At 33.9% G+C, this 16,593-nt stretch overlaps 2 protein-coding genes and 1 pseudogene across 2 annotated transcripts; 1 reads left to right on the forward strand and 2 right to left on the reverse strand.

Annotated features, from left to right (window-relative positions):
• Positions 1 to 191: 191 nt before the first annotated feature.
• On the reverse strand, positions 192 to 1,275 carry LOC120206713 (AT-hook motif nuclear-localized protein 24-like). The gene has a single exon (XM_039206296.1). It carries the CDS (start codon positions 1,086 to 1,088, stop codon positions 192 to 194), a length of 897 nt encoding a protein of 298 aa, XP_039062227.1. The 5' UTR covers positions 1,089 to 1,275.
• Positions 848 to 15,955, forward strand: LOC120206712 (methylsterol monooxygenase 1-1-like). The gene is made up of 6 exons (XM_039206295.1): positions 848 to 867; positions 12,700 to 13,048; positions 13,507 to 13,829; positions 15,102 to 15,249; positions 15,330 to 15,362; positions 15,736 to 15,955. Exons 2-6 carry the CDS (start codon positions 12,719 to 12,721, stop codon positions 15,814 to 15,816), a joined length of 915 nt encoding a protein of 304 aa, XP_039062226.1. The 5' UTR covers positions 848 to 867; positions 12,700 to 12,718; the 3' UTR covers positions 15,817 to 15,955.
• Positions 6,100 to 7,273, reverse strand: LOC120206590 (annotated as a pseudogene).
• Positions 15,956 to 16,593: the final 638 nt, after the last annotated feature.

The raw sequence follows: 16,593 nt of genomic DNA on the forward strand, positions 1-16,593 counted from the left end.
TTATTCTCATAAAATCAAAATGCATCAAGAATCCATGAATTTACAGTCATTCAATCAACATGCAAGCATTTATCTTCTACTCATCAAATTCAATTCGAAAAGAAGAAAAAATGGAAACAAGACCTGGAAAATGTTGCTCCACAAACCCAGATTTTCTAGCTATAAATGAACTTCTTTCTGGAAATTGTTAGCTAGAATGGAGGACGACCACCACTTGCCCAAAATGACTCGTTTGGTAAGGAACTGAGAAGATTTGGTGCCAGTCCATGAAAAAACGGTGCATTTGACTCGGACGGCACTTGTTGTTGTTGTTGTTGTCCGCCCATTACATCCGGCGGTGATTCGGTTACGCCGCCTTGCATCGGGAGCTGCGGTGGTTCTTCTTCTTCCAATGGAAGACGCTCATAAGCTGCGTTACTAAAAGAAGCTGCCATGATCACGACAGGACCTGAACATGTTAGTGTCCCCACAACGTTGCCACCTACGACCTGGCCTTGTCCGCCGGACAGATATATGGTTAGCCCCGTCGCCGAAGGAGGTGCCGGGGGAGGCAAGAACGAACCCGACAACGATAATATCTCGAAGCGCCCGTGTAAGCTCATGATTGCACCAGCCGAGGCCGGTTGCCGAAGCGTAACGTTGGTGACGTTCCCAGTCCCACTCATGATGCAAACGCCCCTCTGGCGTCGTCTGGCGAACGTGGCGACGCTCTCGACGACATCGTATCCGTCGCCGATCTCCATCACGTGGGAGCGCAAAGCGTTGGCGCTGTCTTGAGTGATAATGATGGGTTGTCTGGGCTTGTTCTTGGATCCGGCAGGCCTACCTCGTGGCCTTCTATTCATCTCACCTTCACCACCACCACCATGGATGTCGAGCTCTCTGCCTTCTTCTCCACCGCGGCTTCCGCCGTCTTCTTCGCGATCCCGTTTCTTTAGGCCGCTGCTGCTGCTGCTTTGCTCGTTTTCTTCCGAGTTTTGGCGGTGGAATTGATGGTGTTCTTGCTGCTGCAGCTGGTGGTGAAGATTGAAATCTCTTATGTTAAATGGCGGCGGAAGAGACAGACCATGAGATGTAACTGGATCCATTACTCGAAGCTCAAACGGGGGAAGAAACTCAGCTTAAAGCAATGATTAAAAGACCCAGAAGAAGCAATGAAAAGCACCAATTAAAGGAAGAACTAGCAAGCATTAACACACAGCAAACCCTAAACCAGAACCCAGAAAACTGTGTTGATTTTGGGGTTTCGAAGAGGAGTTTTCATTTGAATTCTCCATCTTTCTTCTTCTTCTTCTGTATATAAGAAATCTTTATGTATTCTTAGAGAGAGAGAATATGGGGCTACTAAAACTGTATATATTGAAAGATGAAAGTACATGGTTAAATTATAATTTTAGTCCGTTTATTTTTCTTAAATTTAAATTTTAGTTTATGTATTCTAATTTAATACTATTAGATCATTGTTTAATAATATTGATAATTATTTTGACTAAAATGATGATTTGAGTATTTTTAAAAGAAATCACACTTCCAACTCAGTATATTAAAATATTGTTTTGTTAAAATTAATTCTTTAATAAGAAAATCTACTTTGAAATTTTAAGTGTTTATTTTATTTAGATAAACTAATAATTATAAAAGTGAAAGATTAAATTATGTCAATTTAAAGTATATAGATTAAATTTAAATAAATTTTCAAACTTCTTCCTAGCTTTTAATTTATTTTTGGGTTTTTAAATGAGCTGATACTTAATATTTTAATTTTTTTTATTTTTTAAAATATTTTTTAAATTAAATAGATCCTCAATTTTTTCAAAAAAATAAATAAATTATTTTACTATGTCACCTGATACATGAACTACCACGTCAACAAATTTAATGATTATATTAATGATGTTACGTTGATAAACCGATTTTATTAATGAAAATATTTATTTGATATATTTTAATATAATTTTTTTAAAAATGTTTTCCAAATAAAAGACGAATTTGCTTTTCTTGATAATAGAGACTTTTTACCATTGATTCTAAATTTGAGGGACCAAATGCTAATATTTTAAAATGTTTTTCTTGAAAAATAGAGAGACTTTTTACCATTGGAATCTAAATTTGAAGGACTAAACCCTTATTTACCCGAAGATAGAGAGAGAATTTGGTCAACTTGGTTTCCGCAAAGTCTGGTTGTGGGCGGTGGTGTTAGTAAGGCCCCCACTTCTCTATCTAAAATCATTTCATAATAATAATCCATAAATAATTACGAAAAATAAATAATTTAGGACGTGGTCACTATAGATCAACTTCTATTCACATTGACATGGTATTTTACTATAATTACACATTTAATCTTTATTATTTACATATTCTCTCAATTTAGTCATACTTTTAATAAATTAAAATAAAATTAATCATCTAATCGATTGATGTCACATGTCACTAGTGGCATGTATCGCGCCAAGTTTTACCATTCGGTTGGAAGACTAACTTTATTTTAATTTAATAGATTTATTTTCGACCAATTTTTTTTGCTTTGTTAAATTAAAATAAAATAAAGTTAGTCTTCCAACCGAATGATGACACACGACACGACAAGTAGTACCAATGACATGTGGCATCATTCGATCTGAGGAATAAATTTATTTTAATTTATTAAAAGTATGACTACATTGAGAGAATATGTAAATAGTAGAGAACAAATGTGTGATTGTACCAAAATATTTAAATGCAGTTAACTCGCGGTGGTCACATCTTAATTAAATAAGAACGAATGTGACAATATCTTATGCATTTTGAAATCGGTTACCAAAAATGAACAAAACACAAACATAAACGATCGTTCGTGTAGTTAACAAGATATAAATCTACAAAGAAACTAGAACGAAACTAAATATAAATTATATATGATCATAAAGCAGGGGAAACATAACCAACGGAGGTTGGTTCAAGCTGTAAACAACGTGATATCGATTAAGCAATGTCTTAGGTTCGTGTTCTTGTGTGTAGAAAGTCCCCACTAAGAGACTCATCTACTAAAACTAGACGTGCGACCCTGAGATAAATAAAAACAATAAACAGAAGTCCTATCATTGCGGGCTAACACGTTCAATCTTTGTCGCATTGCTTGTGTTCATTGATAAACACAGAGATCGCAGCAATAAAATAAACCATAAAAACGAAGGTTTGTGTATATATTATTACCCACAGGGCACTGCTTTTATAAAATCCATGAACAGGTTTGACAATTGACCGAATAATCCTGGGTGTCGGGGGCGTGAACACACTCGTCGGAGCCGCTGACACCAAACCACCCTTTTGTTGCTGTTCCTCCTTTAGGGTTTCCATGCCTCGGACCCCTTGATTTTGTGTTTATTTAAACTTATCTCTTCCATTACAATCCAAAAATAATCATGAATTAAAGTATTAAACCGATCTAGGTTAACCCATCAAGTAACCCGAGTGATTAAACGAAGTGCTATTCTCTTTTGAAGTTTCGAGCTCGAGTAGTTGCGTCTGTATGGGTGTGTGTGCGTTATCAATAATTAAGAAAGATTATAAATAGATACTACACATAATCACTCCAGACTATTAAAAAAATAAATCTCGATTATGGCAAAGTCATCTCATTCAAATAGAATTTAGTTATTAATAATTAAAAAAATTATAAATGGATAATACCTTATAATCATACTAAATAATGCAAGAGAATGACATTCGTTTTTTAAATTTTTTGTTTAAAATGATATTGAAAGTAAATTTAACATCACTTTAAAAATATTTAATATTATTTTTTTGTTCTCACCAATTTAGATTTTGAAATTACATTTTAGATTTCTTTTTACTCCGTTGATGATTTCAATGATTTAAAGCGATTTATCTTTACATTTGCCGTGTTTTTTTACTTATAGTGGCGCTTTAAAGCGCCGTCAAAAGGTTTACGACGATATAAAAAACGCCGCAAGAAGCGCCGCTAAAATTTGCGGCGTTTGTCAACAAAAAACGCCGCAATAGGTGAAGATATATAGCCGCGTTTCTTGAATAAACACCGCAATAGGTGTTGTTATTTAGCGACGCTTGTCTCATAAACGTCGCAATATGTGTTGCGATTTAGTGGTATTTGTCTCGCAAACACCGGCAAAAGTGTAGATATTTAACGGGTTTTTTTTGGATAAAACGCCGCAAAATGTCTACATCTATAGCGGCGTTTACGCCGCAAATGTAGGGGTGTTCAAAATTCGGTTTTAACCGAATTAACCGACTGAACCGAATTAGTTCGGTTAATTCGGTCGGTCACCGAATTAATTCGGTCGGGGAACGGTTAAAGATTTTTTTAGAATTCGGTTAACGGTTAATTCGGTTCGAAATCGGTTAATTAACCAAATTAACCGAATTAATCTTTAAATATAATTATATTAAGAGGCCCAATCCATTTAAAATCCATTTAAAACCCAAATCAATATTAATTAATTAAAATAATATCAAAACTAAATGCAAAATGTTTGAATCAAATTAATTAGATATTATTTATAATTAGATATTATTTAAATTAATTGTAAATTGTTTTTTTAATTAAAAAAAATATTAAATTCTAAAATTCTAAAAAAATTCGGTTAATTCGAAAATTAACCGAATTAACCGAAATTTATTCGGTTCGGTTAATATTTTTGAAAAAAAGTTCGGTTCGGTTAACGGTTAAAGAAAAAAAAAGTTCGGTTAATTCGAAAATGGTAGTTCGGTCGGTTCGGCCACCGAATTAACCGAATGAACACCCCTACGCAAATGGTTAAGATATTTAGCGGCTTTTTCGGATACAAATGTCGCAAAAAGTCTGTTATATAGCGGTGTTTGTTGGAAAAACGCCACTATAATTGTTATAAACGCCGCTAGATTACCACTCTATTGCGGCGTTTGTTTGAAAAACGCCACTATAAACAGCCCTATTCCGACATTTGTGCTATAAACGCCACTAAATTACTACTCTATTGCGGTGTTTGTTGGGAAAATGCACCTAAATATCTTTTTTGTGGCATTTGGATTATAAACGCCGCTATATGTAAAAATTTTGTGACATTTACTCTCCAAACGCCTCTAAAAGTGCCGATACATAACACTTTCACTGTAGTGATTCAATTATAAGTTCGTTGGAAAAGAGATGCAACTAATAAATAAGGGTGAAGGGATTTAGGATTTTTTTAGGTTGTCCTCCGGTTGTAAGGCTTCGGCTTGATTAATCTGGACCGACTCGGGTCGCACACCTAGTTTTGGTAAGCGAGTCACCCAACGAGAATTTTCTACATACACAAGGACTCGAACGCGAGAATTTACTTAAGTGATATCAAACTGCTTACTACTTAAACCAACCATCGTTGGTAGATTTATGGTATTTTTTTTAAAATTTTCTTTTGAAGTATCGTTTTTGACGATGATATAGTGTAATTGTCTTTTTTTTTAACTTTTAAATAAATATTCTCAACGTTTTGATTTATTTATTTTCATATATTTTTAAATCATTTATTTTTGTCTGTTTTTATGACACGATTGTTCGTTAACTTTTATAACACTGTTGTTTGTTTTTATAACCGTTTTGATTCTCACCGTGAAACTTGAGCGGAATTTTTGGCAACAAGATGTGCCTTGTAACAAGCAATCGAGCATATGATTTAACAAATATCAACGATCTTATATAGTTAGATCCTTTTTTACAGCAGTTTATTGATACATTTAAAACCGTTCACAAAGCAACCTATCAACTAAGTTTCTCAATCTCCACGCCATACCCGTCCATTGACAAGTACAACATGTGATACGTCGCAAGACCCAAAATTTCATGACATATATATTTTTTTAATTGATATAATAACATATTTAATCTTCAATTCTAAAAAATCATATCGTATTTTTTCAAATTTTAAATAATTTAACAAATTTAACCTTCGACATCGACTAATTTTAGGCCCACTAACCCATTTTTGTGGCTTTAACAAAAGAAAGCCCATACTTTTATTGAATGGGCCATGATGATTTTATCTGTACCCAACACTTATGGTGATCAAATTTTCTTTCCTACAAAGAGGTATTGTTGTTTAGAGACAGAAATTCTTAAATCTAGTCGAGAAAGTCGTCGTCTCCGTCATCGTCGTCGTTTTCGATCGCAGAACATATCATCCTAATGAACACACACGAGATCTCAAGTCAGCAGCTGCTAAACTCAATCGAAAGAAACATGTTTAGCTAGAGCGAGCGAGCTCTGCATCGTCGAAAAATCGAAACGTACCAGAATATATCGAGAAAGGGAAGGATAGCGAGGTAAGCGAGCTTCAAAAGGCGTAGGTTTTTCTCCCTACGAAGCAAGAGAAATACCTCGGTCACATCTACTAGATGCTCTCCCGTTGTGTAGCTGATAAGAAGAGAAAATCAGCAAATTGGCCATAAGCATATAGAATTCGAATGGCGCTGATGTTAACTTCAATTATGCAATGCAGCAGTGCTAATGTTCGTCCGGCGCCTCCGATAACTACCTCGAATCAATCCGATCCCGACCTCTCACGAAAATCCACCGTAAACTAAATCAATTCTTCTTTACAATTAGTGCTGCAAAACCAAACCAAAATAAACAAATCACACAATAAGCTGTCTGGTAACTACAACGAGGTTCACATTCCGGTGAAACATAAGCGAACGACGATGATTATTGTCGTAAAGTTCGAATGCTACTCGATATTAGGTTATTAACTATCCATTGGTGCCTCAAGGCCCCTAACCAATCATTCACATCATCTGCAATCCCCTGGAACTAAACAACGTAGATCAAGCGGACCGGAGCTTAAATCTGACCAAGAACAACGCTTTGCCTCGAAATCGACTACGCTAATGTAATGATAAGGAGCCTAATAGGAAGAGAGAAGAACTTACAGTCTCACATTGAAGTATGAATAGGGAACACATAACATGGACATGACCCAATGCCCTGTTACTAGATAGAACAAACACAAAATCCCTTCTCCCATGAATTACAGGAGGACCAGAATATTCATCCGCGACGAGTAATCGTAAGGATCGATGAAATCGAACTCTAAATCATCCAAACACATGAGCTGCAGCAAAATCATCAAGCATGTTACGATCCATTTACTAAAGATGAACAAACAACATCACTAATGTGCTACATAATTACGTTTCTCGAACTCGAACTCGAACTCGAATCGACCTGATAAGCAATGAGAATAACAAGGGAAATGAGGATGAAGAAGGACGTGAGCCATACAAAGATGTCTCTCATGGCTTCTATTGCTTGGTTGATGAGAGAAAGAAACAAGGAGACGACGCCCAAAACCCCCAAGGATTCTATTAGGGTGTTATCTACATTACACATTGGGCTCGTTTAGCCTATTTGTTCGTGTTCAGTTAGTTTGACACTTACGAGCATGTTCGTTTAACGTTAGCGAACACGTTCGTTTAACGTTAGCGAACACGTTTGGTAACCAACACTCTCTTCTTAACATTTTACTCGCAAACCAAAAAAAAATAGTAAAGTTATACCGCTAATCTTTAAGCTTCTTAGGTTTCACAGTTTAAACTCCTGAATTTATAGTGTGCTCAATTTAATCTTTACCTTCATTAATATTTAAAATATTAAAAAAAAAGAGAGCTAAATAAATGAGCTCATAAGCGAGCCTATAAACGAAGCAATAAACGAGTTTGTTCGTGAATATAAAAGAACTGAACATACCTCTATTCGTTTATTAAACGAACATGAAAATTTTATTCAAACTCATTTATTTAGCTTAATAAACAAATACAAACGAACATTTTACGAACATTTCGTCGAACACTATGTTCATTTATACTCATAAACACAAGCATTCATAAATATACCGAAGGAAGAGCAAGTAGAGACAATTGTCCCTAAAAATTTTAAATTTGTATATATTTTAATATTTTGACATCTTTTTGATAATATAATTTCGCCTTTAAAATTTATAAATTTATAAATCCACTTTTAATATAATTTTTTTTTATGTCCGTTCATATCCTTAATTGACAATAATTTTATGAGTGAAGAGAAAACTGCTAATTGCAACATCTGATAAGGCATAGTAGGGGTGTGCAAATCCGGGTACTCGGATTTTCGGGTACCTGAAATTTTCGGGTCGACGATTTCTCGGCCCGTTTCTCGACTCGGATGTTACGGGTACCCGGTAATCGGATATCCGGATTTTGTGGGTATCCGGGAATCGGGTACCTGATACCCAATTTTTAATTTTTTATTTTCAAATTATTAATTTAAAAAAATATATATACACAAATTTAAATATTCGAAACTTCGAATTACATACTCTAATATCCGAACATAAAATTTAAAAGTTCGAAATACAAAATATAATAATCCATAATATAAATAATTCATTATATTTTATATAATTATATATAAAAAAAATAAAAACTAACCGGGTACTCGGGTAACTGGGTACCCGGAAAAATTAGATTTTGTGACCCGGGCCCGACCCGGGAAATGTCGGGCCGGGTACCCGACACGGCCGGGTAATTTTTTTTAGAGAATTACCTGGTTTTTTATATTCGGATCGGCGGGTCGGGTCAACCGGGTCGGATAATTTTACACACCCCTAAGGCATAGTAGGTTAAAACGCACCAAATCACCAAATCATTAACACACATCACAATCATCATCATACGGATTCAGAAATATTTTTTTTAGACTAGACACATGTATATTAATAATAAAAACAATTATATAAAGCGACCGTAAATAAAATTTCAGAATAAATACCGATAATAAAATAAACGGCTAAAATAAAAAAAATCCAATTCTATGATAAACACGTACCAACCATGAACAAGTTCTGCATCCGTCATTGATCATCATCGTCATTCGCCACCGTTGGACCAAAATCATCAGTCGGACACAGTAACAGAGTCAGGTTTATGTTAAAATATTTCTAGATTCATCATACGATGTCAAAGTGATCACTGGAGAGTTCTTCCCCTTTTTTTCGGCGTAAAAGTTAAAATCCAGCACTACTGTTTTAGCTTTCCATTTTCACTTGAGAGAAACACAGAAATCTTATTTCTTTATTGCCTTGTTTCAACCTTTTTTTTCTGATAATGATGATTTGATCACTAGCCATGGCATGATATCACTGACATTATCATGCATTCCACACTTCAAGTGGAGAAGTCTGCTAATTTTGTTCATTTGAAAGTTTGAGTATTAAAACGGACCAAAACTAATAGTTTAGGTTCTAAACGTGTTAAGTTTTTATGGGTGCTAAAATGATACAAAAATTAAAATATAGGTATGGTTTTGAAAAAATTAAAAGTTTATGTATTAAAACGGATCAAAACTGATAGTTTAGATACTAAACACATAATTTACCCATATATATATATATATTATGTGTATAATACTATTAATACTATTATTTTCGAGTTATGAATCAATGTTGTTGATAAAAATAATTATAAAATATAATATATATGATATAATTTTTTTAAACTATTGAAGGGTCAATTTTTTTCTTTAAAAAATTAAAATTTTATTTATTAGTGTATGTATGTCATCATGATATTCTATAGTGTCCACTCTAAAATTTTATCGTATCAAAATATTCATATTATTAATATATTTATCTATTTAAAAAAATTTCTAAATCCGTCACTGTTACGTGTGGAGTAGGTAAGGTCAATGACTCAAGGTAAAATAAGTAGCGTGAAACGACTAATTATGAGACAATATTAAAAAGGGTTGGTGAATTGCGTTTATTTTTCGTATTACTAATATTGTTAGAGGATTCGTTTGATGTTTTAATCACTAATTTATTATTTTTAAAAAAAATAAATTCATCATATGACGTTAGTAATTCGATAAAGATCTAACAGTAATTAACTCTCACTGATCATATCTCAATTAACGCTCAAACATTACTAAGAGCGTCATGCTCAAATTTAAAACCTCTAAAAAAATCAATCATTTAATTAATTAGGTCGATTGGTTCGTGTCACTTAGTTATTTGTTCTGTATGAACAACTCGTAATTATTAGAGGTCTCCTGTTCCTATGACTTATGATAGTGCCCCATTGTGAAAGTTGAATTAGACCCCTACCCTACAATCATTTATAAATACATAATTTGTTTTCAATGCTTAGTAAATAATTGCTACTTTATCGTTTAGTGTTTAACCTAAAATATAATGCATCGTTTAGGTCCAATCTGAATAATTATATGTATTGCTCTTCATATGGTTTGTAGATTCAAAGATTACTTGAGTTCCCTTCCAATAAAGCATCGAGTCGAGTATCAAGCGTTAAGAACTCGAACCGAGCTTGAGTTGTCATTTGAATCAAGTATTTATCAAGTTTCGGTTAAGTTGATCTCGAATAACTCACGATCTATCTTGTCTCATTTACGATCCTACTTCTAATAAAGGGTTAGACAAACCACCGGTCTACCATGCAAATATACATGGGAATTGCATAAAGCCTACATATAAGAGTTATAAACCTAGCACTGTGTATTCTTTTTAAAGAAAGACGAGACTCGTTAAAAAAGTATTCTACCAACTTAGAGGTTGGATTCCTGAAAGGGAAAAAAGTGCCTAAAATCCATTAATCAACCATCAAACAATCATGTCTTACATCAGACGCAATGAATGTCGGGATATCAGACTAAAAAAATAGGACACATTACAATCAAGGGCACTTTTAACTAACTTATGAGCAACCTTATTTGCTTTCCGACTGACATATGACACAATACAATTATCAAACACAATACATTTTTCTAGAATAACTGTCATGTGAACACCAACGGTAGATTCATCACCCTTATTTGCACTGCGTATACTTGTTGCAAATGGGGGGTCAAATAAATTTCAAGCCAAAGACATGTAGATTTAATTTTCAAGGTTTAAGAATGTAATATGTGTATGGTGATAAAAGAAAAGTTTAGGGTTTTTTTATTAAATAAATATTATATTTATGTTTAGAATAGAGAGACAAGTACGATGAGAAATTTTGAGAGTCATTGGCCTTCGATCGACGATGGTGGTCGATGGGGGGTCAAATAAATTTCAAGCCACAGACATGTAGATTTAATTTTCAAGGTTTAAGAATGTAATATGTGTATGGTGATAAAAGAAAAGTTTAGGGTTTTTTTTATTAAATAAATATTAGAGATCACATGGTGAACAAGATATGAGTTTATTAATGGAAGAAGAAGAAGAAGAAGAAGAAGAAGAAGAAGAAGAAGAAGAAGAAGAAGAAGAAGAAGAAGAAGAAGAAGAAGAAGAAGAAGAAGAAGAAGAAGAAGAAGAAGAAAGGAGAGAATGAGACAAATTTTTTATTTAAGTCAAAACGACGTTGTTTTATTTTAAATTTAATTTTTTGTAGGATCCAAACTACGTCATTTTAGTGTTGGTTGCATTGTCATAACATCGTTAATTATTTAACGATAGAATGATCAAAACGGAAACAATTCAAAAGTTGAGTGATTAAATTAAAAAAATTAAACCTCATTGACCAAACTAGGAATAAGGAGATAACTGAGTGATGAATGGTATACTTTACCCTAAAATTTAATTAATAAATTTGGTATAATATTAAAGGATAAAGTATACAAATGATCCACTAATTATAGAGTGTTGTTTTGTTAAGTCCTCATACTACTAAAAGTTACAAAATGGTCACCGATTATTCATATGTTTCAAATTTGTCCTTTTTTCGTTAAAATGAACAATATTCTAAGCTAGACGATAACATGTTGATTGTAAAAATGATAAAATCATATTTTAATGATGTATATTGACAATGTCGTTGCTTTCAAGCACTGACTTGACATGATGTTTCAAACACTAACTCGATGACATAATGAAAACGAAGAGTTTATCCACAAAATATATATTAAATGATTATGAGATCAGGTTTTATCATATCTCAACCAATAGGTTAACATCCAATATAAACAACCACCAATTTTGAACAAAAAAAACTCAAAAAAACAACGTCATATAGTTGATAGATTAATTTGTAACTTTTAACAGTTGAAAGACTTAACAAAATAGCATGCTATTGTCAGAGGACCATTGTGTACTTTACCCAATATTAAAAATATATTGTACAATTAAATAAAAATTATATCATTTAATATGATTATAGAAAGTTCTACCGTATGATAGTCTTAATATACAACTAAGGAAATACACTATCGGTTTTATTATTATTTTTAACAAAATCGATAAAAAAAATTACCTAAAATATTATTATTTTTATCGGTTTTGTTATTATTGGGCGCTTTACCGAGCTTGATAATATATCTGGTAAAGCGCTACCTAAAATATTATTTTTTTTATCGGATATATTACAAAACCCGATAAAGCGTTCAATAATAACAAAACCGGTAGAGATAATAATATTTTCGGTAATTTTTACTAATTTTGATAAAAATAATAATAAAACCAATAATGTATTTTCTTAACCGTATATCAAGTTGTGCCACGTGAGACTTCCAAATATGGATTATTAAATGAATCCTCGTATATTTATTCCCCCCCCCCCCTCCATTTCCAAATCTCCATGCAAAAAAACAAAGTAAACCACAGTCTTAAAGGAGATTAATTCATGCAAGCTAAAGATTCTTCTTAGATAGCGGCATCTTTTGACTAAGCGACAAATCCGCCACCAGTCGTTCGCGGCGGCGAAACACTGAAAAATGTTGCCGTTCGACACAATCGAGGAGGCTGCCACATTCATCGGACGGAACCTGACGGTGGCCGAGACGTTGTGGTTCAATTACTCGGCCAAAAAATCTGATTACTATCTCTACTGCCACAACATCCTCTTTTTGTTCCTGATATTTTCTTTGGTTCCTTTGCCCCTCGTACTCGTCGAGATGATTAGATCTTTGGAATTCGACAAGTACAAGATTCAACCCAAAGTTAGCCTGTCGTTGTCTGAGATGTTCCAGTGTTATAAGGATGTGATGCGGATGTTCATTCTCGTTGTGGGTCCTTTGCAGTTGGTGTCTTATCCTTCAATCAAGGTAAAAACTCATTCAATCTTCCAGGATTTTTATGGGTTTGGGTTGTTTTTTTTTTAACGTTTCGTTTGGGATGCCATTTTGGTGAAAGATTGATGTTTTTGGAGAATGTGATTTATCATATTGAGAAATTTGTTTATTCATGGGATATAATTGTGTTAATATGAAGATTTCTTGAACTCTCCGACTTCAATTTTATGGACTTGATGTGATTTTCATTTTCAACAAGGTAGATTGGTGTCAAATCACTGTCAATATGATTGCATATAAAAATTTGGTTGATTAGTTTTCTGGGAAATTTGTTTAATAGTCTTGAAGTCTCATTAGTAAGATTCTTGAAGATTTGAACATTTAGATTCATCTGTTTATTTTTACACTTAATTCCAATGATTTTGAATCTGTAATCTTATTATTGCAAGAACAATGGACTTGATCTACTAACACAAGTCCATTCTCGACAGATGATCGGGATCCGAACAGGGCTGCCATTGCCGTCACTGTGGGAGATTGTGGCACAGTTGACTGTATATTTCATGATAGAAGATTATACCAATTACTGGATTCACAGGTTTCTCCATGGTAAATGGGGCTATGAGAAAATCCACCGGGTTCACCACGAATACGCCGCTCCAATCTGCTTTGCCGCACCGTATGCGCACTGGTTGGAAGTTTTGATCCTCGGGATTCCGTCTTTTCTTGGGCCAGCAATTGCTCCGGGGCATATGATCACGTTTTGGTTGTGGATAGCTTTACGGCAAATTGAAGCAATTGAGACACACAGTGGGTATGCATGCTAGAGCTTAACCTTTTTGTTATGTTGATTTACTTTTCCATTTTGCTCAATGCCCTTTGTTGCTTTAATCTTGTGACTGAATGATACCAACTTTAGAAATTTTCAGTACTTTTCAAAGCCACGTTTCTATATCAAATTGCTTGGATTTTTAGGTATCTTTTAACAGTGGCTAACTTTTGCTTGATATGTTCTTTTTCATAAGCTTAACTCTGTTTTGCATAGAATTACCCCTTAAAATGTGGAATGCAGTAATTCTATATATATATATATATATATAGTTCAATGGTTTCTTTTGCCTGCTATCATGTTATTCTGTTAATAGTTACATCCATTTCTACTTTTTCCAAGTGTTCCCGAGGCATTCTTTTTCATCGATTTTTAAAAATTGATTATTACTCTTCATCACATTCTTCGACAATTTATGCTTTTTATCCAGTCTCATTTGATGGAGATTAACCTGGTATGATGCTGACTTAGCATTCAGTAATTCAAATTTTTTGTTGGTAAAGCAGCATCTGTATTTTCCCACATCGGTTTTGACCTTATGTGCACCTATCATGTCTGCTGGCTAAATTTTAGCTGAATTTAAAAAAAAAGGGGGGGGGGGGGAGGACATGATGTCATTACATTATTAAAACGAGGATAAAGAAATAATTCCTATAGTTCGAAATTGATTATGCATGTCCATAACCACTCTCTGCTGATGATGGGAAGTCATATACTCACGTTTTTAGTTAACAGGGCTACCGAAGGAAGCTGTGATTATGTCGAAATAGGAGTTCGTTGTAGGAGCTTCTGCTAGGTAGCTATTTTAGGCAATAATTGGAGCTCAAAATATTCGTATTTGATATCCGATCAAGCTTCATATAGAGAAGAGGAGGGCTGAATTTTTCTTAATAATGATTGTCAAAGCATTTAAAAGAAAATCACATGCATACCGGTCTACCACAGATGTTGCCTAATAAATACTTAATCTGGTATAATTGGTTTTGGATCTATTTTTGCTATGATACCTTCTTTCCAAGTATCATGAATTTGAATTTAAGATATGTGTAGCATTAATTGGGTACATAGAGTTAACCAAATGACCTATGTTACTCATACTAGAGCGTGAGTGTCGGATATGGGTACGTGTTTGACACGGATATAGTTTTGTATTAAGGCTTAATGCGGTTTGTTTGTCAGTGTTTTGTTTAATGAAATCTAGTCAGTGATTTCTGCTGCAAAAGTAGGCTGATTAAGGTATAAGTTGTGTAAATGCAGATATGACTTCCCCTGGACTCCCACAAGATTTGTCCCGTTTTATGGGGGCGCAGATTACCATGATTATCACCACTATGTTGGAGAACAGAGCCAGAGCAACTTCGCTTCGATTTTCACTTATTGTGATTATATCTATGGCACCGACAAGGTAATCACACAATGCTTGATTTCTCGCGTAATCAACTGATAACTTCTCTTGTGTGATAAATCTTTTTCTTGTGTGATTAGGGCTACCGATATCATAAGAAGGTCCTAAAGAAGGTAAATCACTCATTTCCTTTTATCTGTATCCTTTATCAGTTGCCTTGGCATGTTTTACACTTTAGCTAATGGGGGAAATGAGACTATCTACAAATATACACTGCCATAAAATGTGAGCGGATCATTACGGGTTAAACCGAGTTTTTTCCCGAACACCTGCTTATATATCATGGTTGATGTCACTTAAAAGCTTGATTGAAAGACAATGTAGAATGCTTAAACTATTGTTTCCTAGTAATTTTTCTTGCTTATTATATGCTTCATCAAGTCTTAAGATGAGGGGTTAATGTGCATAGCCTCGCATATCACGTCTTACGGCTCAAGATTTCCGTTTCTTTTTTGCACTAATGTGTTCATTGCTGGTGTAATTCAGTTGAAAGAGGGATCTAAGACCGACGGTGCTCAAAACGGAGGCTCGTACTATGATCCTACTCAAGATCCTAAATCAGAATAGCCCCGTGTCGATGGAGCAAATCTATCGAGCAGCCTCTTCGGTCTGCCTCTCGCGTTGCTTGCGATAACTCTCGAGGAAATCTGAGTTCGAGTCGACATCATCGTTAGTATGATAAAAGTAACTTAGTCTTTTTGGTTTAAACTAAGAAGCTGCATATCAGAAATCATGGTGTGTTTAATTTCAGTTGTCTTTGAATTCGTTAACTAGTTGAAGTATAGAATCTGCAATGTTGTTCTTCGGTTCTTTGTTGCTCCGATTCTTTATTTTCCAAAAGTATTTGTATTCAACAATCGTATTTAACATATATTGATGCGTTGCTTGAGGTCTCGAGTTCAAGCATTGATAATGTTAGGAGTACGTGCGTTTAATGTCAAATAGTCGAGAATTATCTTTAAATGGATACAATCTTATACTTACTTCAGATTAATCCAACAAAATAAAACATATATTGATATGAGATATGACCCCAAAAGGCCTCTTTATATAGAATCGAACATAAAACCTATTGCACTTAAATAAAAGAACTTATGTTCGAACTTTGAAAACGATATTATTACAACCTAACATGAATAGGGTTGTAAATGAACAGAGCATTCGACGAATTATTTGTGAAATGTATGTTTATATTCGTTCATTAAGTATAAATAAATAATTTTGAACAAAAAATTTTATGTTCATTTAATAAACGAACAAATACGAACGGGCGTGCGTTTGGTTTGTTTATATTCACGAATATGTACAATTATTGGATCATTTATAAGCTCGTTTATTCTATTC

The sequence above is a fragment of the Hibiscus syriacus genome, unplaced genomic scaffold (genome assembly GCF_006381635.1).
Source record: "Hibiscus syriacus cultivar Baekdansim isolate YM2019G1 unplaced genomic scaffold, ASM638163v2 tig00013960_pilon, whole genome shotgun sequence".
NCBI classification, from domain to species: Eukaryota; Viridiplantae; Streptophyta; class Magnoliopsida; order Malvales; family Malvaceae; genus Hibiscus; species Hibiscus syriacus.